At 32.9% G+C, this 26,851-nt stretch overlaps 3 protein-coding genes across 27 annotated transcripts; all 3 read right to left on the minus strand.

Annotated features, from left to right (window-relative positions):
- Window positions 1-1,778: 1,778 nt before the first annotated feature.
- LOC112803165 (uncharacterized) lies at window positions 1,779-2,897 on the minus strand. Its single transcript, XM_025846679.1, has 2 exons — window positions 2,297-2,897; window positions 1,779-2,182 (listed from the first exon to the last, which is right to left on the minus strand). Exons 1-2 carry the CDS (start codon window positions 2,895-2,897, stop codon window positions 1,779-1,781), a joined length of 1,005 nt encoding a protein of 334 aa, XP_025702464.1.
- A 6,856-nt stretch (window positions 2,898-9,753) lies between these two features.
- Window positions 9,754-13,929, minus strand: LOC112800317 (GDSL esterase/lipase EXL3-like). Of its 2 annotated transcripts, none has more exons than XM_025842533.3 (5): window positions 13,033-13,929; window positions 12,814-12,944; window positions 12,215-12,442; window positions 11,875-12,130; window positions 9,754-10,083 (listed from the first exon to the last, which is right to left on the minus strand). In XM_025842533.3, the coding sequence occupies exons 1-5, from the start codon at window positions 13,325-13,327 to the stop codon at window positions 9,890-9,892; spliced, it is 1,104 nt and encodes a 367-aa protein (XP_025698318.1). In that variant the 5' UTR covers window positions 13,328-13,929; the 3' UTR covers window positions 9,754-9,889. The 2 variants fall into 2 exon arrangements, with proteins under 2 accessions (XP_025698318.1, XP_025698319.1); XM_025842534.3 differs by having other exon boundaries at window positions 13,159-13,873.
- Window positions 13,930-20,683: 6,754 nt separating this feature from the next.
- On the minus strand, window positions 20,684-26,744 carry LOC112803166 (uncharacterized). 24 transcript variants are annotated; one of them, XR_011861832.1, is made up of 8 exons: window positions 26,151-26,666; window positions 25,874-26,033; window positions 25,547-25,621; window positions 25,058-25,378; window positions 23,805-24,808; window positions 21,621-21,701; window positions 21,367-21,506; window positions 20,684-21,012 (listed from the first exon to the last, which is right to left on the minus strand). XR_011861832.1 is itself a non-coding variant. In XM_072196307.1 (7 exons), the coding sequence occupies exons 3-7, from the start codon at window positions 25,608-25,610 to the stop codon at window positions 20,964-20,966; spliced, it is 375 nt and encodes a 124-aa protein (XP_072052408.1). In that variant the 5' UTR covers window positions 25,611-25,621; window positions 25,874-26,033; window positions 26,151-26,666; the 3' UTR covers window positions 20,684-20,963. The 24 variants fall into 24 exon arrangements, 6 of the variants coding, with proteins under 6 accessions (XP_072052408.1, XP_072052409.1, XP_029154036.1 ...); XR_011861836.1 differs by lacking the exon at window positions 25,874-26,033 and having other exon boundaries at window positions 21,632-21,701; window positions 26,151-26,725; XR_011861838.1 differs by lacking the exon at window positions 25,874-26,033 and having other exon boundaries at window positions 21,415-21,506; window positions 26,151-26,725.
- Window positions 26,745-26,851: the final 107 nt, after the last annotated feature.

Here is a 26,851-nt window from a genome sequence, read left to right on the forward strand (position 1 = left end):
CCCTTTGTAAGGCTCTGCTCATGAAATAGATCGGTTGTTGAACCTTCCCTTATTCTCTTACCAGAACCCTGGCCAGGGCTTCTCCTGTTATGGCGAGGTACAGGTACAGCGGCTCCCCGACCTTTGGTTTTTCGAGAACCAGGGGTGCCGCCAGGATTTCCTTGAAATGCCTAAAAGCTTCCTCGCACGCGGGCGTCCATTCGAACGCTATCCCTTTCTTCATGAGGTTAAAGAAAGGTAGGGCCTTTGCTGCCGAGGCTCCGAGAAAACGGGATAGCGAGGTCAGTCGTCCTGCCAATCTCTGGACATCCTTGATACAACCCGGGCTCTTCATCTGGAGGATCGCTTGGCATTTTTCCGGGTTAGCCTCTACCCCTCTTTGGGTTATCATGAATCCTAGGAACTTTCCAACTTCCATAGCGAAGGCACATTTGAGGGGATTGAGTCTCATGCCATGTTGTCGGAGAGAGGCGAATACGTTCGCCAAGTCATTCAGGAGGTCATCAGGTCGCGTTGTCTTTGCGAGGATGTCGTCCACATAGACTTCTACAGTCTTGCCTATGAGGTCGTGGAATATCTTGTTCATCAGCCTCTGGTATGTTACTCCTGGGTTTTTCAGCCCGAAGGGCATCACCTTATAACAGAAGGTTCCTTCCGGCGTTATGAACGCCGTCTTGTCCTCGTCGAGACGGTGCATCGGTATCTGGTTGTGGTCGGAGTAGGCGTCCATGAAGCTCAAATAGCGGTAGCCTGCCGCAGCGTCGACGAGCGCATCTATGTTGAGGAGGGGGAAACAATCTTTTGGGCATGCCTTGTTAAGGTCGGAGTAGTCTACGCACATTCTCCATTTGCCGCTGTGCTTTTTTACTAGAACTACATTCGAGAGCCATGTCGAGTAGTCTAGTTCTCGTATGAAACCTGCTTCTAGGAGGCCGGCCGTCTGCCTGGCCACCTCCTCTGCCCTCTCTCGCGACATCTTTTGTCTCCGCTGGGCTACCGGGTGCGCATCCGACTTCACGGCCAGGTGATGTGACATAATTTTGGGGTCTATGCCCGGCATGTCGGCCGGTGTCCAGGCAAACAGGTCCCCATTGGCCCTGATCATTTCTACCAGGGGCTCTTTCAATTCATGTGGGAGGTTCCTGTTGACGAACGTGAACTTTTCCTCCGTGTCGCCGACCTTGAACCTTTCCAGGTCCCCTTCTGGTTCCGGTCTAGGCTTGTCGTCTACCCTGGCGTCTAGGTCAGCTAGGAACACTCCCGACGCTTCCTTAGATTTCTTCCTTAAGGACAGGCTGGCATTGTCGCAAGCGACCGCCGTTTCCATATCTCCCCTTATAGACCCTACGGACCCATCGTCGGTAACAAACTTCATGACTAGAAGCTTCGTGTTGATTATCGCTTTAACATCATTGATCGTCTTTCTCCCTAAGATGATGTTGTAGGCTGTGGAATCTCGGAGAACCACGAATTCGGCCATTGCCGATCTCCGGCCCTGTGCCTGTCCCACAGAGATCGGCAGGGATATTACCCCGTCTGGCTTGATGAAGTGGTCGCCTAATCCAATGACCCCGTGTTGGTGCGATGATAGGTCGGCGTCTCTTAATCCTAGAGCGTCGAACACATTGCGAAACATGATGTTCGAGTCTGCCCCCGTGTCGACAAGGATCCGTTTAACGAGGCCGGTTCCCACCCTGACCGTGATGACCATAGGTGGGTTCTCGGGTGCCTCGTCGAACCATTGGTCTTCGAGGCCGAAGGAGACGCATGGGGGGCCTCTAAGAACTTCGCATTGGGGCGGAGGAGACCGCCAGGATTTTGGCGTCTTTCTTGTGGGCTGACCTAGACCTTGGCGCAGAGTTTTTGGCGGTTACTACGTTTATCACTGTGAGACTGTGGTCTTTGTCTTCTGGCTCTTGTCGCCGCTTTGCTGCTCGGGTCTTGGCCTCTTCGCTGTCTTGGTCGCGTTGCCGTCTCCTCGGCTCCCGTATGAGATGGGAGAATTCAGAGAGTTTGCCATCTCTTATTGCTTGTTCTAATGCATCCCTTAGGTCAAAGCAGTCTTGTGTTTGGTGTCCGTAGCCCTTGTGGTAGTCACAGTAGAGGCTCTTGTTCCCTCCCGTTCGGTCCTTGAGTGGTCGGGGCTTCAACAAGATCCCTCTTTCGGCTGTTTGCTGGTAAACTTCCACAATGGGAAGTGTTAGTGGGGTGTAGTTGGTGAACTTTCAGATCCGGGGAAACGATCTGTGTGCCTTGGTCAGCCCTCCCTCCTTGGCTTGTTCCTTGTGCCTCTCACCGTTACCCTGTTGCCTAGGTTGATTGTAGTCGGAGTGCCGTTTATTGGCGGCCACGACCTGGCTGCCTTCTTCGTCATTTATGTATTCCTTAGCCACCATTTGGATCTCGTGCATCGTCCAGACCGGTTTCGTGGTAAGGTATTTTCGAAAGTCCTCGTTCAGGAGGCCGTTCGTCAGGCAAAGGCTGGCCACCGAGTCGGTTAGGCCATCAATTTCCAAGCATTCGTCGTTAAAGCGATCCAGGTATTTTCTGGTCGGCTCCCCGGGTCTCTGGGTTATCCCGAGCAGGTTGATCGGATGTTTTGCCTTTGCTATCCGCGTTGTGAACTGAGCCAAGAAGGCACGGCTGATGTCCGAAAATCCGTAGATGGATCCCTGCGGGAGGCCGTTAAACCATCGAATCGCGGGTCCAGCTAGGGTGACTGGGAAGGCCCGGCACCTCACCTCGTCCCCTACTCCCTCCAGATTCATTCTAGCCTCGAAAGCCGTGAGGTGTTCCAGAGGGTCTTGAGTTCCATCGTACCTCATGTCCGTCGGTTTGTCGAAGTGCTTTGGCAACCGGACCTCAAGGATGGACCGATGGAACGGGGTGGCGCCCATTATCACGGGTTGCCGCGTCCTCACAAGCCTTCCTTTCCCGCCTTCACGATCTCGTCCTGTGTGGTACGTTTCCTTACCTCGGGAGTAGATGATTGTGTCGTTTCGTCTTCTCGGGATGGGGGAGTCTTCTCGGGTGCTTTCCGCTTCCGTTCTGGAAGCGGAGGCGTGCCATGGGTGACTTCGGTGGGAATCCCTCTCCCGGCTTTCTGGGGACGGGGAGTAAGTAGGATCGGTGGTCCGTCGATCGTGCTCCTGATCAGCTAGTTGTCGTTCCAGATTCTGGACTCTGTGCGTAGTTCCTGCATTATTCGGGCGCTGTCACCGCAGTTCCTCCGAAAGGTCGCGTCTCTCGCGTTCTAGTTCGTGGTTCGATGTGTTGCCGGGGGGGACCTTCGTCGTCCTCCCGGTGATGCGACAGAGGCTGCCGCCTCTGCGCCGGCTGCTCGGCCTTGGTCTCCAAGACCCGGCACAACTTCCATAACAATCCCCACAGACGGCGCCAATGTTCGGTGGACGGTTACCGGACAATTCGGGTGGATATTTGAGGGGGTGAGGACGCTTCAATCGTGGTCGTGCTGGGTTCGGATCTGCCGGGTAGCCGAGCTCTCGTTGTGGAAGGAAAGAGGGGGTGCCACCTGCAAAGACACTCCGACGCTCTAGTCAGTTAGTGTGCTGGTGGGAAATAGGTTAAGTGGAAAGTGTGACGTACTTTGGGGGAGGGTAGGACCTTTCCCTTATATACCATGTCAGGTGTGGGCCCCAGGAGGGCAGAACCCACCTTCTTCGAAGCTTCCTTGTACAGATGTGGCGGCCAGCTGTCTCGGAAGGATGCGCGGGTCGGGCAGGTTCAGGTCACCTGACCGTTGAGGTCGGGTAGTGATCGGGTCGGGTACGCCCAAGTTCTTTCTTGGGCCAGGTCGTAACAATATTCATCTAAAAAGTCACAAGTTGGAGTCTCCCTATCTTCAATAAAAAAAATTTGTGCTAATTATTTTATTAGATCGATATTTTAAGTCAAATTAATACAATTATGTTAAATATGAATTAAGATTAGTCATCAACAGTATAAATATATATTAAAATATAAAATATATATTTAAAATAAATTTAACAACATATACATTTATTCATAAATATATTATGATTAATTTTAATAATTAATATATAAATAATATTGTTAAAATTCATATCTAGTCATGGATTGGGGTTGTGGATTTCCAAATCCAAATAAGGGGGGTTAGATGAGCAAGGAGGAAAAAGTAAACAAGAGTTACGAAGCCAACAAGGAGCCCAAGAGGTATCAAAAGAGTGAGGGAGCATTAGCGTCATTTACGCTGTGCTTAAAAAGGAAATTAAGATTAAAAAAATAAAAATAGAGGTTAAGAAATACAAGCCAAAAAATTTAATTAAATTTTTGTATTTTTCCGGTTAATAATATATAAAACTAAATTATATCTCATTATTCTATTTTATTTAAAATAAATATAAAAATTAAAATAAAAACAATTACTAAAATATTTTTATTTATTAAAAAAAAAATTAACACTGCAAAACATAACCCTTTTTGGCTTTTCTATTTCTCTTTTCCTGAGCCCTCAACCTCAAACCTTATCTCCTTCCCTTATTTTATTTTTTAGACAAAAATTATAAGTTAGGATCTTACAATGAAAAATGATAAGCCTTAATTTATTTTTAAAAATAATAAAATTAAAATTTAAAAAAGTTAAATAAAAGTATTTTTAAAAAGAAATGTTCTATTTTAAAAAAATTTAACTTGTGTTTTTTATTTAAAAAATACTAAAAGACTGGAATTTTATATTTTAATAATAAAATTTTAGTTTTAATTTTTAACCGTTAAATATAAATTTATAATATTAAACTTTAGTCTCCTAATTTCAATTCCAACAAATAAACACACAATAAAATAAGACTTAATTTGGTTAAACAATTTAATTAAGTTATTTTTGAAAGATAGCTTAAACAATAAATAATTATATTAAAAATAATTTATAAATAAGTTATTTTGTGTTTGAATTTTTAATTCTAAAAGTGTTTATTTTATAAAAATGTGGTAAAAAATAATAGTATTACGAGAGAAGTCATTTTTTCTAATTTTTCTATAAGTTCTTAAATAACTTCTTAAAAAGTCGTAATTTAATTTTAAAAATTGCACCAAATATTAATACTATTATTTTTTATAAATCAAAAATAAAAAAAAATTATTTTTAAAACTTCTTAAACGAGTCTTTTAAGTGGTCACCAAGGAAAAACAAGAAGCTGTAATTAGAAATACAAAAATGGAAGGGGCAATTAGAGATAGGGGCATACCGCAAGATCGACGATGATGGAACATCCATTTGTTGAATTCTCTTGTGTGGCAATTGGGAGGTTGTGTAAGACATGGCAGTGGAACATGACAGAGAGGGCAAATGTGATGAGTCGCACATGGCCCTTCGCTTTTCAATACCTAAATAGTTGTACCTTCTAGTAAATTGTTGGGAAATAATACTTTCTCTAATAATAATATAATTTTGTGTTTTTCGTGATTGATACGTGCACATTACGGTCACCTTGTTAATGAAAAAGTTGATTCTCAAGACTAATCTGTCCTTTGTTAAACTCTTTCCGCCCCTAGCGGGTTCACCATTCATGCGTGCGGTCCATTAATTAGGCACTTGTTTCTTATTACTAAGGTGAGACAGCTTTTTTCGCGACGGATTAATTTTTAATCCGTCGGATCGTGAGATACTATTTGAGTAAACAAAAACAAAAAAAAGTGAGAGTGTTTTTATAATTTTTGTGAGAAAAAAAAGAATTAATGACGGTTTTGTTATAAGTGTAGAAAACAATAAAATTAATCAGGAGATCATTTAAACAATTTTATTTACTAAAAGACTTACAGTAAAACTTTTAATAGTATAAAATTAAATTTTATCAATAATTAAATTTCAGTTAGAATTAAATTAAATTTTAATGTTTAGAATGAATTAATAAAATTATACAATTAAATTAAATCTCAGTATTTAGAATGTTTATCAAATAAATTAAAATTTTATGATAGACAATTTTATTTTTTATTAATATAATATTATATTTAAATAATAAATATATTTATATATTAAATTATATGAGACAATTAAAAAATTATATTTTTTAACTAAAATTTATTCACTTCTTTTAAAAAAATCAAAATTAGATTAATCTAAAAATATTGAATTCAAAAAATATTATTATTAATTAAAAAATTAAATATTTTTGATATTTGATTCCAACGACAAACCAACAACAGAAAACAAATTTAAACTATCAAAAACCAACTTATTGAGTGGTTTAATGACATAGTAAGTAAAATAAAATTAGTTATTAATAATAAATTATAGCAACTAATTCATGTTATTAAAATATAACAAAAGTATGTAACTTTTTACTAGTGTCATGATTGACACAATTTCATTTAAAATGTTACGTACTGACAAATACTTAGTGTCATTAATTTAAGTTAAACACAAAATTTATACAAGTGGATAATTTTTTTAAATATACATAATAAATCTTTAAAAAAAATAGGTATATATTATACTAAGTAACTTGAAGAAAAAGAAAAAAAAAAGAAAATGAATATAGTAAGCGAAGAAAGAGGATGTATTAAAAGGTAGGAAACATTGAAAGAATATGAGTGACAAAAATTAAAAAAATAATTAAATTATAAAAATATTTTTAAATTTTTAAATTTTAAGTAAAATTTTAACAAAATAAAATTTCAATTTGAATATATATTTCGGTCAAAATTAAATTTAAAAAAATAATAGAATTAAATTAAATTTTATCTGAACTAATTTAATTATTTTTATTTTAAACACTGAAACTAAAAATAAAAATTGAATTAAATTTAAAAAAAAAATTCAAACACATTATTAATAATTATTGTCAGTCATTCAATAAGATCATTTAATGATTTCACCCCAAAGTCATACCATATAAATATCACAAATATTACATGTATAATTAATTTATATATAATTACTTATGTAATTTACCAAAAAATATAATAAGAATAATTTTGAAAACAACCAAAAGTATATTTTTAAAAAATATCTATTTAAAATAAAATAAAAAGAATTGGTTATTTGAAAATAATTGAAAAAAATTAATTTATAATTTAGAATTGTTATAAAATTATTAATTTTAAAATTTAAATAAATAAAAAAATAATATTAATAATTATATTTCTAATACAAATTTATATAATATATGAAGCTTATACATAATTTTCATTAAATACTTAAATATTTAATACTTATGAAACCTAATCGTAGGCCACCGAAGAATTGCACCTGCTTCTGTATGTGCAGTGTGCTATCCATGTGACCCACTATATCCACGTCACGTTTGCACACGAACGGTGCTTTATGCGAGTAGAAATGTTATATAAATCTTACAAATTATTACGTATACGGGTTTTTTAATATGTTATTCAACTATTTTCTGTTTTTAAAGCGCTATACTCATCATGAAGTATTCTTTTTTTACTTTATCTTTTTTTTTCTCTTCCTCTTTCTCTCCTTCTCCCTCTTCCTCTTTCTCTTCTTTTTCTTTTTCCTCCTCCTCTTCTTCTTCCTCCTCTTCTTCTTCTTTTTTTTCGTTTTTTTTTTCGATTTTCATGGTTTGTGAAATCAAGCTTTGAAATCGTTTTGAAGATAATGGAACTTTAGAAATACACCTAAACGATTACAGAAATACACCCAAACGATTATAAAACTACACCCAATGAATTTAAGAAATACACCCAAAATTCGTTGAAGTATACCTTATGCATAATTCAGAACTCTTTCTCTTTCTCATCTTCATCTTCTGCTGCTTCTTCTTCTTCAAAAATGATTTCAGAGCTTGATGTCAAAAAACAATGAAAATCGAGAATAATGAAAAACGGTTCGAAGCGCGTTTTGAGTGTTAGTTTTAATTAGACTTGTAAGACTTACAAATCTTAATTGCTTGTATGCGAAAAATTTCTCATTTTATTATTTTGTAAAAAAAGTAGTTATTAATATCTAAAAATATAAATTAAAAATAATGGTCAAAATAAATAAATTATGATTTTCTGTTACGTGAGTGGCGCGTAGTGACTAGTGAGTAATGCATAGAATATTTATATATGAATGCTTTATTCTGGTTGAACTAATTATTAATTAATAAATATAATTAATGACTCTTTATGATTAGACCACAATCTTTAACTAGAGACAAACTGCGAGACTGCTGGCAACGCAAATAAAGTAACTTCCCATTAAAGTATTGTATCTTTATATGTATAAATTATTAGTTAGTACAACTAATTGTTTTGTCACGGGCAAAATGGAATAATAATATATGTATCGTGTATACTTTTGTATTCAACATATATAATTAGGAAGTTACAAAAAAAAAAAATACATATATAATTAGGTATAGATGTATGTGACCATATCAAAGTCTGAAACCTTTAATTTGCTGCTTTTTTTTTTTTTTTTCCCGTGGACGGGGCTTTACTGCTGCTAACTAGCCTTCACGGACCATTTTTAAGTTACGACAATGCATGGATGGGTACAAAAATTAAGTAATTAACAATAAAGTTTCCAACATGAGAACCATTTTTTGTCTTGATCTAGCTATATAATAATATGATGATAAATTGATAATCATTTGGTTTAACTGCCATACATCTATATCCTCCTCTCTTGTTAACAAAAAAAATTCTGAATTTGGTCGTTTAAGAGTTTGTCGAGGAATTCGATATATACCCAATGTGAGATTTAAATTATCGATATTTAGATTTACTTTGATAAATTTTTTTATAAAAGGTGTTTGTATTTTTTAAAAGTATAAGTACTTTATTTGATATTTGATAAATAAAAAATTTATGTGCTTATATTTATAGTTTTTAAAATTTAGAGTACTTTCAAAAATATTTAAAGAAGAAATTTTTAAAATTATTCTATATTTATCAAAATTAAAAAGTTTAATATAATCTTATACATTAATTAATATTCAAATTTAATTTTTACACTAATGTCTATTATAGTATTTTTGAATTTTAAAAACTATTTTACTAAATGCAGATGTTAGTGCTTATACTTATTAAAAATTATTTTTCATTTAATTTATCAAATAAAGATGCTACGACTTTTAAAAATTAGTTTTTATAAACTACTTTTGAAAAATATAAACTTTATCGAACTAAGTCTTACTTAACTGGGATAAATGAGTTGATTCGACCCTAAGTTGATTAATAATTTTAACTATACTAGAAGTACACTAATTAGTATTTTTTCTTTTTTCATCATATTCTTTCAGTCCGGCAGGTTGAGAACTAATCTGCTACGGTACTGAGTTTCATTTAAGAGTTTGTCGCTGGCCGATAAATTGCTACATGCACAATGCAAAATTCGAACTTCTACACTTATTTAAGCGAACTAGTAAACTAACTACCAAACCAATTTGATTGACATCAATAGTTTTTTTAATCTTTCTGTTTTTGTTCGGAACTATTTTGGGACAAACTATGCTGTCATCAGTTTTACTTTTACATCATTCCGGACCCAAAAACCTGAAATTGGATTAGTTGTTACGGACCCAATTGTTCAACAAGGCCCAAGTTTCCTAACGCATTTCGTGTAAGTTACAAAGTTCTGAAGAGTCATTGGCGACGGAAAAATGATTCTCCTGATTTGGTGTTGACATTTGAAAATATATAATTTCTGATTTTTTAGTCATTTTTCTTTATGATCTCTTTGACAAGGATATCATTTCCAATTGGGATGACTGAGAGTTTTCAGTTAAACCACATAGCTAGGTGAACTAAACAAGAAGACACATTAAGTTACAAACAAAAAAGTATATGAATGAAGAAGTAATATAGTGAGAATGAAACCAGTGTCAAATGTCATATTCTTCCCATACTCATCTAAGAGGTTGCGGTTCGAATATCTCTATCTTCGATTAAAAAAAAAACAGTGTCAAAAGAAGTCGTTGATTTTGTGACGGAGCACCATAGAAGTGATCAATTTATAGGCTTTCTCGGTAGGATGGTAACTATCCCAGAATATATAGTTTGAATCATCGGTACATGTGTTTATGCTGAGGGAGTTGCAGGACATGCTCGCTTCTATAATTCCTGTTCCACAGCATCCTTTGTCTACTACTTCAAAATCTACATCAACAGTTACCATATACATATAAATTTAATAGTAAGTTAAGCAAGGCAATACCATGCAACTGAACATGTGCTTGCTAGCTAGCTAGCTAGCTAGTGAGATAGATATGGAAGTATGGAGCTCTATTATATACGTATGTACGTACATATTGTTTTAGTTGGTAGTTGAGGTATATCTATTGCCATACCCATATGATATGATTTGATACCATGATAATTAATGAAGGGTGCTTGTTCCAATACAGATTTGAAGTATACATAGATATAGAAAAACAGAAAAGAGGGAGTGAGTCACATTGATCCATTATTTAATATGAATTGTAACTCAGGTTTAATTATTTAAAATAATTATAACTTAGTCTTAATTATCATTTATTTTTTATTTGTAACTGATACTTTATTATCGATTTAATGACTATTATTTTTATTTTAATGACTAAACGATCATAACATGAATATTATTAATTAATTTTATATTTTTTATATCTAATTTAAATAAGTACTTACATGATAAACTTTATAAATTTCATTTCATGTCTAAAAAAGGCAGCGGTTAATTCCAAGAGCAGACATTTTGTGGATGTCTCTTTTATTTAATTCATTTACATTTGTATGTCTTTGTATGTTATGTATATATTAAACAATAGATAATAATAGGGAGACAAAAAAAAAAACAGCTAGAATTTACTTTATTTAATATTTATTAATTATTGCAATAATTAATAAATGTTAAATAACACAAGTTATAGTTATTTTTGACCAATTTTTTTTATTATCAAACATTTTTGTAACAATAATGTTAAAAAATAAAAAAAATAATTAAAATTTATTTTATTTAATATTTATTAATTATTACAATAAATAATGAATATATATGAGTAAGATCCTTAATCAGGACTAAGAGTATGAAAACGGTCCAATATTATGATTTATGAATATGCAAGTGAATTTAATGGTTTTTTTTTTTACTAAATAAAAAGATAACTTTTAAATAAGTATGAAGAGATGGTGTCATTTTAAATATAATTGATTGACAATTAAATTTAATGTTAGTGTAGCTAGTTGCTGATTTCTCTATGAATATTATGTTAAAATAGTATCATCATAACTTACAACATGACTATATTATACCACTATTTATTATTTATTTTTATGTAACACAAAATCAACGTAGTGATTAATTAAAGAATATATAATATTTGTCTGTCACGCAATTTAAATTTGGCCCTTTTAAATTATACTTTTGACGAATTCTTTTACCATTAAACTATAATATTATTTTAATATTTTTTGGTTTAGCTAAATCATTTAATGCAAGAAAAAGTATAGATAGATAATAAAAATACTAAACAAAATGAATAATAGATATATCGAATATTTATTTTATTAGGTGTGCAAATAGTTATTCTAATATTAAGATTTAGGTGGATAATTTGAAAGTGTAATGTATTTTGATTTGATTGGTAGTTATTTATATTGTTCAAAAAAATTATTAATTACTTAGCATAACTCTTAATGTAATATAAGAATTTTTCGTTTTTTTCCTTGTACATAATATTAAATGCTAGTTATAAATATTGCAAGTGTATAATTAAATTTGGGTTGGTAGAGTGATCAGTTCATTTATCTATTTAATTAAGTATTAGGATTTGTATGCAGAATTTATTAACCAGTGATATATCTTTAAATAAAGAGATTCACGGATTACTCTTTAGATGGTGGGACCCAGGGATACCCTGTACCAAAAAAAAAAAAAATTAAAAGTGGATAGAGAGAGCATTTGATTACCATATTGAGCTGGGTTTTGAATCACTTGATCCAATGTGTTGTAAATATCGAGGTAGACGATCCTAGCATCTGGAAACTGTTTATTGAGGAGCTTTGTTTGAGAGAGGAGTTTCATGTTGAATAGAATTGCAGCTTGATTTTCAAAATCTGAACATGCTCTATTTATGCCTCCCTCTACTGTCCTCTGTGACGGCACACACCCTATAATTGGCATGCTAACCACTCCAATCCTCCTAGCACCTACCCCATAAAGCTCCTGCTTTCAAATTCCAATTCATCAATAATCAAGAATTTAGAAATGGGATCTATAATAATTCAATTCAAAACATATATAATATACCTTTAAGAATGTGAAGGCTAGTGAGGCCATTAAGTCAGTGTAAGATGGAATATCATATTGTGATTGTCTAAATGGAAGGTAAGTGTTAGCAATATCATCACTTCCCAGGCACACTATGTATATGCTCTTTGATACTATTGTTTCTGCTCTGTTTTCTCCAACTGCTTCCCTTATCTTCTTTTGGTACTCCCCCAATTTGTCTAATTGATCTGATAGTGACATTGCACCCTAAATCACAAACAATAGGAGTGTAATAATAATAATAATAATAATAATAATAATAATAATAATAATAATAATAATAATAATAATAATATGTATTCTCCTATTAGTTTAAATTTTTAAAATAAGTAATTTTATGATATAAGAATTCAATTCTTATTAATTTTAAAAAAAAATCAACATAAAATAAATAAAAAAAAAGATATGTAAAATTTATGCAAAATCTAAAAAAAAATTTACTTAAAAGAATATAATAAAAATATAATTATTTATGTGTTTTTTTTAGCATAAATTTTCCACACAAATGAATTTATTACTAATAAATAGTTTTGTCTGTATTGATGATATTTCAATATGAATAAAAGATAATAGCTTACTGCTGCTTTTGAGGTAAGAGGATCGTATCCAGCGCCTCCCGAGGCAAAACTTACACCAGTAAGAAGTTCTTGAAGTTGCAGATTTGGATCCAGATATGGTGGCAAAATATCTTTTACTCCAAATATTTCAGCTGGAAAAAAAATAATAATAATAATTGAGTTAGAACATGTTGATAATGTTGACTACTACATGCAATGGCACGTAATTGAAGTTTGTACCAATGAAATCTGAAGGGACTAAACCATTGCTGAACCTCCCATTAGGTTTATATCCTCCAGCAGCAAAGTCTCTACCATATGGTGGGAAATTGCATTTCGCAATGGTTTTGATGTAGTTGTTGTTACCTGTGTCCACTATGGAGTCCCCAAACACAAAGATTGCTGGCACACTTTCATTCTTCTTTCGTATATTCTGTTCTTGACAGCTCATACCTTTGACACAACATGAAATAATAACAAGAATGACTATAGCCACATGATAATAAGGAATCGCTTTAAAGATAAACCTTATCATCTTAAATTTTGAGACTAGAACAATGATTGTGTATATATATTATTGCAAGCTATTTATAGACATTTCTTTAAATATACAAGATAATTAAGGTTCAAATATAAAATTATATACTGATATCATTTTATCTTAATTATATATTAGTGCAGGATGACAAATATTTTACATTTTAATTTAAAAACTTTAGATTCATGTTTTAGGAATAATATATTTTTTTTATGAATATACAAGAAGGGTCTTAATTTGTTTCAAAAAAATTTTGCACTCTAATTACACCAAATCTCATTAATTAATTCTGCAAAAGTTGGATTAACTTGGTCAAAAACGTATTTCTGAGATTTTGCACAAATTGCCAATAACATTCAGTCAAGAATGTAGTTAGAGATTCGAACAATTAAACAACAAGATGCAAGTTATATTTCACTGTCAATCACAGTTTATAGAAATTCGAACAATTGAGATATTTATAAAATTGAAGATAAAACTATGACTTCTATTGGATGTGCACCACATGAACAAGCTAGATCTCTTTTATTTAATATTACAATAATGTGAATGACTTCTTCTGAATAAATAGTGATAGAACCTAGCCCACAACAACCCCCAAATATCATCTTAGTTGTAGGGGTGTATATGGTCCGACTCGGTTTGAAGATTCGGTCTGAATCCAAAGAATTTTGGACCATGAAGATTCGGACTCAAAGTGACCGGAGGAGAAGAAATAAAATCTGAAAAGTGAGTAAAATCGAGATTGGGCTATAGTTCAGGTCACCCAGATTCAGTCTGATGGTCCGATTATCATACATAATTAATATTCTTAATTTCTTATGTTAATATTTTATATTTTGAATGAATGATAGCTATTCTTATGTGAAATTTAAGTATTGTAAACTTTAATATTTTGTGTTATTAGTTATTATAAGACTACAGGTTAGTGTTTAATGTTTAGAATGCATAAGACTTTAGACTAATGCATAATATTGTGTTATTTGTATTGACTTAAATATTTGGTATTATTAGACAATATTAGTATTGATTGTGGTTATGTTTTAATTAAGAAGGATTGGTTCTTGTTATATTTTTTTAAGTGAATTTTACTATGTTAATAATGGTTGGAATTTTAAAAATTTGGATATTTTCAAGAAAATATTAAGGTAATAGAATGTTAATTGTCTAATTTTCGCTTGATTTTTACCCGATTTTCACCCTATATAATTGTGACCAAAAGTATGTAGGCTTCATCGGATTTAGCATCGGATTCGAATCTAATAAATAAATTCAATATATATTTTAGACCGAATTTGTATCACATCAAATCCGGTTTCACTGATCGACTCATGAACACCTCTAATTAGTGGTAACTAATAATTAATTAGCATTCTTTAAGCATAATAATTGCGCAACTGCACTAACATGGCTTATAAGCTAAGGGCACATGGGAGTCTTCAAGCTAGACTAGCTAGTTGTGACTTGTGAGTAAATTTAAGAGTGGGTATGGCAGATTCAGGTTGAAGTTGAAGTTGAAGACGGTTGGGGATTAAAGGGGTATGGGTTTCCACACTCAAAATTAAGAAAACGTGCATCTTGCACTCACTCATGAGACAAGTAGACAAATGCATTCAAGGATCAGATTTTCAAAATGCGGCGCAGCACCAGAAACAAACTCAGAAATTAAAGAGTAGCTACAAATATATATGACTAAGAAATGTGTTTCCAATACTCAGGAACGGATCCAGAAATTTTGGGGGCCAATAACATATATAATATTAAAAAATTATGCAAAAAATTATATAATATAAAATACATTACAAAAATATATTGATAGAAAATATATTTTAAAGTACAAAAAATATATATGTACTTTTTATTAACAAGTGGTCAATTTTTTGTTTCATAAAATTCATCGATAATAAAATTTGTGTCAAATTTTTCTGTAATTTTTTTTTAATATAATTAAAAGACAATTAACAAGAAATTTATCTTTCATTTTATTTTTGAATTATTCTTCACAATATTCATAGTTGAAAAAAAACTCTCAGTTGTAATAATTGAAATAGAGAAAATTAATACCAAATGAATCAAAAAAGTTGTTCACAAGGAATTGAAAAATTTTATTTAATTAAAAAATATTAGTAATAATATTTTTTTATATTTTTTTAATATTATTATTTATTTTTTAAATATTAAAAATAATTAATATTTAGGCTAGACTGAATTTTTATTTATATTAGACTAAATACTAAATAAATTTTAAAAAAAATTAAGTCGTACTTAATAATTTATTACTATTAATTTTTTTTTAAAAAGTTGAGACGAGGCCTCCACTCGCCCGGGGCCGCGTAAGTCCGTCCCTGCCAATACTAGTGAGTAAAACTCTCATGTCTTACACGAGAGATTCAATTGGTAGAAGCATGAAATACTTAATGAACTTTGTTTATTATTAGGTCAAATTTCTTTCATTTTTTTTTAGCTGGACCAAATAAATACCACACGATGACAAAACAAAATCCTCAATGTACAGAAATTTTCCTACGCAATACTACTTACCTAGGAATTTAAGAAAAATGTAATTTATATTGTTTACGTATATAACTCTTTTTTTATATGATAAAATATATTTTTTATTTTTTAATATTTATTATTATTCCTTTTAATACAAAAAATAATAAGTACGTAGAAAAAAATATGTTTTGTAACATAACACCTATACAAAAATATATTATTATTCTTTTTAATCCATAATCATCATATAAATCCGCAATAAATTAGTGTTAGCAAAGTCTTTTTTTTCTTTTGGAGAGTGATGTACTTTTGAATTTTCTGTTAGGAGTAAACACAGATCGGATATGACCAAAATCTTGATCTAATTTGCACTAAAATATCGAATCCAATCCGATTCATATATTTGCATATGTGATCGGATATGGGATATATCCGCAAAACATATAAATACTTTTTAAAAGTTTATTTTTATTAAAAAATATCAATAAAATATCTTTTTTCTATTTTTTAAATATATTTATTTTTAAAATAATATTAAATATGTTTTTTTAAATAATAAAAATAAAATAATGTAACATATATGATAATTATTAGTTAAAATAAAATATAAAAATAATATTTATTTATTTATTTTTACTGACCCACTGATATGTATATCGGATACGTAAATATCTACATAAAATCTGCAATTTAATTGTATTAGTGTGCAAATTGGATCGATAGCCTTGCAAATTGGATCTATATCTGTAATTTTCAAATCGAATTTAAATAAATACCGCAGATATATTCATTGAATCAAATTCGATCCACAAACACCATACTTTTCATGGGTTGGGGGCAAGAACGATTTGAAAAAAAAGCCCAATTCTGTAAAAACCAATATGAAGAAGAAGAAAAATGGGGCTTTAGTGAACAACTAACTGCTATGGTCAAGATACAGACATCCCCCTGCTCTAATGTTAGTCAGCAATTTATTACTTGAATTATAGTCATGTAATAGTTATTCTCAAATGAAAAAGACTAAATCTTTCTTCTGTTGTTGTAATTGAAAACTTCGCCTATGTTATACTTGCGGTACATAGCCGGTCCCAAGCCCGGATAAAGGAGGAGGGTTATGTTAGGTCTTCGACAACTAACATAAAAATATAGTCGAACCCCCAGCTTCCTAAGATGGGTAGGAGAAGAGGTAAAGTGGGATGCGAATGGAAGCGCGGAAGAGATGTGGAGGGAGATGGCAGAAGTTATTAGAGGAACAGCAAAAGAAAGCTTTGGTGAATCTAAAGGAATAGGACCAAGAGACAAGGAGTCATGGTGGTGGAATACGAGTGTACAAGATAAGATAAAGATAAAAAGGGAGTGCTTTAAAGAGTGGTCTCTATGCCGCAACGCAGATAACTGGAAAAAAATAAGGCGGCTAAGAAAGAGACAAAAGTGGCTGTAAGTGAAGCAAAAACAAGAGCATATGAGGGTCTCTACCAATCTTTGGGCACGAAAGAAGGAGAAAAAGGTATATATATAGAATCGCAAAGAGCTGTGAAAGAAGAAGGAGAGATTTGGATCAGGTTAAGTGCATAAAAGATAAGGATGGAGAGGTGTTGGCTCAAGAGGAGAAGATTAATGAAAGGTGGAAGCGCTACTTCTACGAGTTATTTAATGAGGGACAGAAGACTCTTCCGAGCCTTGGTCGGTTATGCACAAGGGAAGAAGATCAAAACTTTGACTACTATCGGAGGATCCGAGATTTCGAGGTAAAAAAGGCTTTAAAGCAGATGAAAAACGGCAGGGCAGTATGACCTGATAATATCCCGATTGAGGTTTGGAAGGGTCTTGGAGAAAAAGGCATCAACTGGTTAACCAAGCTTTTTAATGAGATTTTAAAGTCAAAGAAGATGCATGATGAGTGGAGAAAAAGCACATTGGTACCTATCTACAAGAATAAGCGGAATATGCAAAGTTGCAAAAACTATAGAAGGATCAAGCTTATGAGTCATACCATGAAGTTATGGGAAAGGGTGATAGAACGGAGGTTGAGAAAAGAAACACAAGTAACAGAGAACCAATTTGGATTTATGCCAGGCAAATCTACCACTGAAGCGATATACCTTTTAAGAAGGATGATGGAGAGGTATCGTAGTAATAAAAGTGATCTACATATGGTGTTTATTGATTTGGAAAAAGCGTATGATAGAGTACCAAGGGAGGTCTTATGGAAGGTTCTAGAAAAGAGGAGAGTAAGGATAACATATATTCGTGCAATTAAAGACATGTATGATGGGACCACAACTAGTGTGAAGACTCAAGGTGGTGTGACAGAGAAATTTTCTATTGGTATAGGATTACACCAGGGATCATCCTTAAGTCAATACCTTTTCACATTAGTCTTGGAACTACTCACAGAGCACATCCAAGAGCCTGTGCCATGGTGCATGCTTTTTGCCGATGATATCGTCCTTATGGGAGAGTAAAGGGAAGACCTAAATAAAAAGTTGGAATTATGGAAAGAAGCTCTAGAAGTGTATAGTCTGCGCATAAACCGTAGCAAGACGAAATACACAGAATGTAAGTTCAGTCTGAAAAGGGAAAACCCTAATATATAGGTGAAGATTGGAGAAAATAGCTTATGAAAAGTTTAAAAGGTTTAAGTATCTTGGATGCATCATACAGGATAATGGAGAGATTGAACAGAATGTAAATCATAAGATTCAAGTAGGTTAGTCAAAATGGCGGAGTGCATCTAGTTTTATATGCGACAAAAAAGTGTCTTTAAAACTTAAAGGTAAATTCTATCGCACCGCTATAAGACTGGCTATGCTTTATGGTACGGAGTGTTGGGCGGCTAAAGGGGAGCACAAACATAAGTTGAGTGTGGCAGAGATGAAGATGTTGAGATGGATGAATGGTCATATGCGATTGGATAAAATAAGGAACGAAGATATAACGGAGAGAGTTGGAGTAGCACCCATTGTGGAAAAGATGGCTAAATCGCGTCTCAGGTGGTTTGGACATGTGAGAAGAAGACCGATAGAACATCCATTCAAGAAGGTGGATGAGATGGAAGATGGACAAGGGGTGAAAGGCAGAAGAAGACCCAAGAAAACCATCCATGAGGTGGTCAAACGAGATCTACATGTAAACGGTCTCTCTGTAGACATGATACATGACAGAGCATAATAGCGTCGTTTGATTCATGTAACCGACCCCACTTAGTGGGACAAGGCTTTGTTGTTGTTGTTGTAATTGAAGAAATGAAAATAAAAATTATCAAGTAAATTTTTAAAGTTAGAAATTCTATGATACTTATAAAAACTATTTCCGTCCGGGTTTAAATGAAAGGAATCATCCAGTTGCAAACTCTTTTAATATTTACCTTCATTTACCTTCAAATTGTGAGTTAATTAGAATAAAGAAAGTTACTTTTATTAATATAAGGATGTTAAACCTCTTTCGAATAACAGATTCTACTCTTTTAAACTGATTTACCTTACTTCTCACTTAAGAGTTGGATATAAATTTTTTTTTTTATGCATAAAACTAACAACATATTTTATCATGTTCATCCACTTTATATACTAAAGAAAAAAAAAATAAAACACTAAGCGAAAAGAAAGAAAGAAAAAATACTAAGCTATTGTGAGAACTGAGAAGAACTAATAAAAATTTTGGATACAATTAATTTAATTACTCTCTCACAAAGAAAATGTGTTACAACGAAAATAAAAAATGTTTAAAAGAAAGTGGTCAAAACAAAAAAATGAGTGAAATATTTCTCATGAATGTTGAATATCTTGCCTCTTTAAAATAGCTAACTACTCCTTAAAGTACCCAAGTACTCCTTAGAGTATCTTATCTCTTTAAGAAATAAAAATTTTAGGAATGCACACATATATATATCCTAAATGATAAAAAGAATAAAAATTCATTTTCAACACAATAAAATGATTTAAAATTATATATATATATATATATATATATATATATATATATATATATATGATGGAGGAAAATAGATAAACTTGGCCTCAAAGAATCATGTGTAGTAAGTAAATGTTACTCAAACAAACACACATTTCCTTTAAAAGAGAAAAAAAAAAGAGATAAAACACATGTAAATATATCTATACACAGAAAATTTATGCAATAGACACCGTTACACTTACATCTAATCACTCACCATTGTAATTTATTACCGAATGAAACCAAAGCAACCCAATTCTTTTCTATTACTCTGTCCACCAAACATAAAAAATCTACAAAACACTGGGTAAAATATAAGGGACAGTGACATTTGCTTTAAAATATAAATATCAAACATTTATTATAGTTAAAAGAAAAAAGAAAAAATTAGTACTCAATAAATAAAACAAAAAAAAATTACTGGTCATCATTAAATGTAATCAAACAATTTATTACCAATCTTTAGCAAATAATTCCACAAAAGAAGATAACAATATAATTAGTAGTCAAAGGCTTGCTAAGCATACAGTATGCATCAATCACCCTTGCAGATTGCTCAACATCGAAATCCCTTTCTTTCAAAACAAATGATAGGATTAAACAAAAAATATTAGCTTCTCCTATAACTCATTCAAATACACAAACTTTCAAACTATTCACCAAAGAGTAAAGAGGCAAAGCAAAAAAGTGCAAAGAAAAACATCAAAGAAGGTTATCCCAACAGACCGACCTAAGAATGTAAAAATCAGAATGCAATTTGTTTTGCCAATCTTTATATTTTTCATCCAAATTCACACCCTCTATATCATACTTCTTCTTTCCTGTTTTAAAATTTGGGGTCAAAGAGAAAACACTTCTTAATTTTAATTATTAGCTGAGAAAAAAATTATGATAGCATAATCATCGATTTAAAAGGTAACAATCCTATTAGTTCTTCTTAGACATAATCATCAATTTTACATAACTTTTTCTACAAACATTAGTAGAACTCGATCCATATCATTCACAGAAAAATGACAAATTCAACTCAATCCATTTTGGCCTATGATTAACACCCAAAAGGGAACGTGTTTTGAGAAAACATATTTTTTAAAAAATAAAATGTAGTTTTGTTTTGAGTATACTTTGTTTTGTTTAAATCTTTTATGTCTTCAATGCTGATGTTAGTCCTGCATGCCCTCCATTAGGCCTTGACCACTTCCATCCATCCACCAAAGGTCCATTCCTGCCAACTGATCATAAAGCAAGCAAGTATCATTAAATTGCAGCTAAATGATAAGCAAAGGTGACATAATGAATACACAACACCACCACAATAAAAATACTTCTCCGACAAAATAACCTCTCAGGTTTCCGCAGCAACATGAAGTTCATCTTCTTTAATGAATTTAGTGAAGGATGAATGATCACACACTCACAAGGAATTGCTCGTCACAAACAGTTAATGAGCAAAATGCTTAAAGGTAAAAAAGTTGCAAACTTTGAGGGTACCCAACATCATAAAAAGCAGAATTCGAACCAAATTTATAAAAAAATAGAGAGAAATGAAGGATGGGGTATCGATAGAATAGGAGTGTACAAATTACTTGAGTTGGAGAGATGAAGCTTGAGGTCTTGGGGTTAGAGTTCGATACCGTAGCTCAGCCATTTCATGAGTTAAGTCTTCTACTTCCTCTTTGTCCTTTAACTTTTCTACTCGCAATTCTTCCTTGTTAGCCTTCAACTCCTGCACATAAAAAGGCATTACAATGAGAATTTCTATTTTAATAGGACATAAATTAAATCATTATGGCAAAGATATATCAGATGACTAAAACTTGAATCCACCAATTGGTCCTACTTGATGAGCACCTTGAGTAACATCGTCCATTAGCCCTGGTCCAGCCCCTGACCATGAAGTGCAATCCAAAAGATTTGCAATCTGCATAGCACACATACAAAACAGTAAATAACTATTATTTTCTTTTATAGAAAAAGATTTTATCAGAAAGAGAAATAAAAGAGATGAGACATCCTCACATAAATACAAAAATATATTATTAAAACCTAAAGGGATAAGTCATGTACCAATGTTAGATTATCCTTTTTCATTAGTTAGGAGAAAACACTTAAGCAAACCAGGAGCTTTTCATCATAGGAAAGCCGAAATGGTAATCCAAATTCCTATCCCAAATGAAATCACATTTGAAAGTACTCAATAAAATTCCTAGGGTTCTTTTCTATGTCAAACCTTTTCCAATATCACATTAAATTACCTAAGCCAAAAACTAATAATGTTTTTCAGAAAGCAAACTTATATTATTCACAGAAAGCAAGAAACAGGCATGAAGTTAGCTCTTCTGCTTGAATGTAAAAAGATCTACAATCAAGATATTAAAGGAATATATAGTGAATTTGCCACTCATAAGAAGGGCCAGAGTTATATGCTTATAGCCTTTCCTGATCTTATGCTCAAATTTTAGTGCCACTTCAGAAATAAAAAGTAGAAATCAACTAAGCTCGAAGTCCATGTGATTATCTATTCGATTGAACATATCAAATTCATTTAGCTTTGCCATGACATTTATCTTTGCATGTAGCTTTTCCAAATTCGACAGTGTGATTGACACTATCACATGGACCAACCTATGGATAGAAGAAACTTGTTATTTAAAACAACTATCCAGTCTATCAATTATTTGGAAAATGCATCTCTTCGTTTTTCAAAGTGTGACTAATAATTAATCAGTATTGGTATAAAATTTTAGTTCTTCTTCATAGTATTGTTCTATCATTTTCTTCTTCCTTCTTTCTAAGTCAAATCCTAAAGACAGTTTTAAAAATGAATAATAATAATAATAATAATAATAATAATAATAATAATAATAATAATAATAATAATAATAATAGCAAAAAACTTTGCACTGCAAAAGCAAAGGAATTAAACTACACAAATAAATTCTAAAAAAAAAAAACACCATATTTGGTACTTTCTATCAAACAGAGATCATTTTTGGAGAGCCAAGATATCATTTCTTTCTTTTAAAACTATTATGTCAAAATTTTTAGGTGTCTTGGGGAGGTCAAAACAATAGTATACTCACATTATTTATTTGGTGGCCAGTGCTCTCTCTCTTTTTTTTATTCCGTAAATTCGCACATATCAATTGCTAAATTTGTTTTCTTTATTTTAAATAAACAATGATGAGAAGACTCAAAAAAGGAAATTTAGAAAATAATAGAAACAATGCAATAATCTAAATAAGGACCATTCTTGCCTTACAGCAAATTATACTACTTTCACCACTAATATAACAATAAAGAGACACTACAACCTTTGCCACTGCTAAATGATCAAACCTGATTTGGTTTTGCTCTTTTGCCAGAACTATTTGATCATTTTTCTTATCATGACATTTGCTATGGCCTGTGGAAAATAGGAACCACTCTCACTGCATACTATTACCACCTATCACTGTTATGTTATTAAGCACACACCCATATTATCCCCAAGAAATTTCAGCTTCGGTTTTGGTACTCAAGCAATGTAGAATGATTGTGAGATTGAATTGAGAGAGAAACAAATTGAGGAAAAAGAGAGAGGGAGAGAGAGAGAAATGATGAATTCGAAATTTTTTTTGAAGATTAAAACTTTAAAACTCATTCAAAAATTTTTGCGGGAAAATTCGTGCTCATGAGTTTTGTTTAGAATTTGAAATAAAAACATTTGGCTGATCAGTGAAAGGCAATCCGTGTGATGGTGTTATCAGCCAATCAAATGCTACGATTATCCACTGAAGAAAAATACAAAACTACAGAGAACAGTTGTCACTCTCTTAGAAATCATTTAACAGTGCAAAATAGTGTGTGAATTTACTGTTTGGCTAGTTAACCATTATATATTAATAGATAGATAATAAATAAAAAAATTTATTTAAATTAAAACAAAAACAGAAAATATTTACAAAATCTTATACTTTATAAATGGAAAGACAATACTTCTTAATCTTTTGTCAACAGAATATCAATATATAAATAGCGTTACCGCTGAACACAGTTGGTTGAAGTCCTCTTGATTGAATACACCTGCACAGAGAAAGAGAAGATGGAAGATAATAATAAAGATATCAATAGAATATCAATATATAAATAGTGTTACTGCTAAACACAGTTGGTTGAAGTTCTCTTGATTGAACACATCTGCAGAGAGAAAGAGAAGATGGAGCTGCTTTGGTTGGAGCTGGAGTGCTTGGATTCCTATGCCATGTCTCAACTTGGATGGTTCGTTTATTCCTTTCATCCATCTCCCTCATCAATTAAATTTATTTTTCTAATTGAAATTTTCGTTTTTAATATAAGATTCAGCTATCCGTATCCTAAAAGCACACCTAAACATTACTACTAATTAAAATTTATAATTTTCTTTAATAAATATATTAAAAATTTAACTTTACATATTTTTCTATAAAAGTTTTCTTTCTCTTACGGGTCTGGCATCACGGTTTTGGTGCTTTCATGGATATGCACACAGATGGCAGATGATTGAGATGCACGTGGCTAAGTCTGGGAAGAGGTTTGATAGGTACCATGAATTAGGGAAATATGCCTTTGGGGAGAAGCTAGGGTTATGGATTGTGGTGCCTCAAACACTCAGCGGACGTTGGTACAGACATAATTTACATGATTACTGGTGGCATGAATAACAACAAATATATTAGCAACGGCAGTGAGCCAGTGGGGTTTATCGAGAGACATGAGGATGTTATCAGTAACAGAGTTTTCAAAAGCCCAGAAGTAGCACAAACCCACAACAATGTAAGCAGCAATCAGTCCCTTCCACATGGCCTTCTTTGAAGGCTTCTCCGGTCTCGAAGGAACTATTGCTTGGATCTCAAATAACACATTGTGTGCAGCATACCCAAATGCTAGGGTCCCCAAACTGGAAAGAAGTCGAAAACGTTCCCCATCGTAGTTGAAGATCTTCCATCATATTTCACATCTGGTAAGGCACCTTTACGAGCCGAACTTATCCATGCAGTCGTTGAGTAGCTGCAATTTTCAAATATATGTAACTATCAAGTTCTTAACTAATATAATTAATTACCATACTAATATTATTTTAGCATACAATATATATAAACTTTTAGGCTGTGTTTGGAAATTGTATCTAGCACAGAAATATAGAGATAAAAACCAGAAAAACAGAAATACATATAATGACCGATTTTTATCTTCTTGTTTTTGGCTCCAAAACAAGATCGAAACATGGTCTTAATTGATAAATAAATATGTGATTACCAGATGAACATGACGGCTGCGGAAATAGATACACCAATGATGGAATTGAAACTCAGGCTTGCAAAGATCATAATGAAGTAAGTGGTCCTAATTGGCTTACGGTCTTTGCAAAGAATCTGATGGGCCTTCTTCAAGGAATTTCCACCAGTAATCATATATATTATGTCCATACCAACATCCATTACGAATGTTTGAAGCAACACAATCCATAACCCTAGCCTCTCTCCGATGGCATATTGCCCTAATTCATTGCAACAGTAGTCATCCATTATATATAACATGCATATCCATGAAAGCACCAAAACCGTGTTGTCAGGACCCCTAAGAGAAAGAAAATTTTTATAGAAAAACATGTAAAGTTAAATTTTTAATATATTTATTAAAGAAAATTATAAATTTTGATTAGTAGTAATCTTCAGGTGTGCTTTTAGGATACATGATAGCTAAATTTTAATTAATGAGGGAGATGGATAAAAGGAATCAACAAACCATCCAAGTTGAGACATGGCATAGGAAAATCCAAGCACTCCAGCTCCCACCAAAGCAATGACATTGTGAAAAGCACTGTACCAAAAGATATTGATATTCAGAGAACTTCAACCAACTGACTTCAGTAGTAACACTATATATTTATATATTGATATTCTGTTGACAAAAGATAACAAAAGATTAAAAAGTATCGTCGTACAAGATTTTGTAAATAATTATAATTATTCAAACCTAGTATGAATTACATAATAGAAAACCAAATTCAATCTAATGCCTACAATTCATAGGATACCTGAGAAATCCTAAATCAATCTAAACCCTACTAACCTCCTGTATCTAATCGAAGATCTTCACCACCTACATCATCAGATCAGAGAATCAGAAGGAAGAGAGAAATCGAACTTGTAAAGCTAAATATCTTTCAGTCACTCCCACAAATCTCTCCCAGAAATCGATACTCATCTCTCTGAACCCTAACCCAATAACACTAGAGAGAGATAGCAGAAAAAAATGTGGCAAATAGTAAAAAATTAAATCAAACAACACAAACAGAGAAATAAAAGAAAGGTTTAAAGAAATGAATCAATCAAAATAGAATGCTCACCAGCCTGAGCAGGAGGAACAGCTTAGAAGCCAACTGAGTTTGCTGCTGCTGAGCCGCCGCAGCTGAGCCCTTCTTGAGTGGAGACGCTGCTGCCGCCGTGGCGATTTGCCGTGAGGGGTCCTCGGCGTCGTCACCTCGCAAATGGAAAGGGTTCGACGTCGCCATTTCTAGAAAGCTGGCGCGACATGAAGTTCGACGAAGCAGACCAGAGAGAGAAGATTCCACCGGCTGAACTAACCCGCGTCGTCGCCGTTGCTGTGCTCTCAAACGACGAGTTCGAGTAGCTACGGTTAGGATTTCGGATGGAGATCGTAGCGATTGGTGATCTCAGAACAATGGAGGAAGAAATTTGCGAAGATTGAAGAGACATACGAACTTGAAGGAGGAAAACGGGGTTGAAGAGGTCAAGAGGTAGGGTTTGGGAGCTAGATCGCGAGAGAGAAAGAGAGATCGACGGAGCGAGTGTGTCTTTGTGTGTGACGAAGTAGTGGTATAAGACAGAGAGAGCTTCTTCCTTTTCTCCCTTCACTTTCCCTTTCGCTTTCCTTTTTGATTTACAAAAAAAAAAGTGTGATACGAGGTTGGGTTATTTGTGCAGTTTTAATTGTACAGTGCAATTTAGATGAGATGATTTAAAAAAAAAATACTGTTCTAATTTGATCCAATTTCAAATAGTTTTGATTAAATTGAATTTATAATTT

The sequence above is a fragment of the Arachis hypogaea genome, chromosome 5 (assembly GCF_003086295.3).
Source record: "Arachis hypogaea cultivar Tifrunner chromosome 5, arahy.Tifrunner.gnm2.J5K5, whole genome shotgun sequence".
Taxonomy (NCBI): Eukaryota; Viridiplantae; Streptophyta; class Magnoliopsida; order Fabales; family Fabaceae; genus Arachis; species Arachis hypogaea.

Excerpts from the sequence above, each read along its gene's own strand:
- LOC112803165 (XM_025846679.1), bottom strand. The coding sequence starts at position 2,897 with ATGGGCGCCACCCCGTTCCATCGGTCCATCCTTGAGGTCCGGTTGCCA. Across the intron at positions 2,183-2,296 it reads ACCTAGGCAACAGGGTAACG|TTTACCAGCAAACAGCCGAA; the intron begins GTGAGAGGCACA and ends CCATTGTGGAAG.
- LOC112800317 (XM_025842533.3), bottom strand. The coding sequence starts at position 13,327 with ATGATAAGGTTTATCTTTAAAGCGATTCCTTATTATCATGTGGCTATA. Across the intron at positions 12,131-12,214 it reads TAGCCTTCACATTCTTAAAG|GAGCTTTATGGGGTAGGTGC; the intron begins GTATATTATATA and ends ATTTGAAAGCAG. Across the intron at positions 10,084-11,874 it reads TCAAAACCCAGCTCAATATG|ATTTTGAAGTAGTAGACAAA; the intron begins GTAATCAAATGC and ends CTGTTGATGTAG.
- LOC112803166 (XM_072196304.1), bottom strand. The coding sequence starts at position 26,315 with ATGGCGACGTCGAACCCTTTCCATTTGCGAGGTGACGACGCCGAGGAC. Across the intron at positions 21,702-26,150 it reads TGTTCCTCCTGCTCAGGCTG|ATTGCAAATCTTTTGGATTG; the intron begins GTGAGCATTCTA and ends TGTGCTATGCAG. Across the intron at positions 21,507-21,620 it reads TTACTCAAGGTGCTCATCAA|GAGTTGAAGGCTAACAAGGA; the intron begins GTAGGACCAATT and ends TTTTATGTGCAG.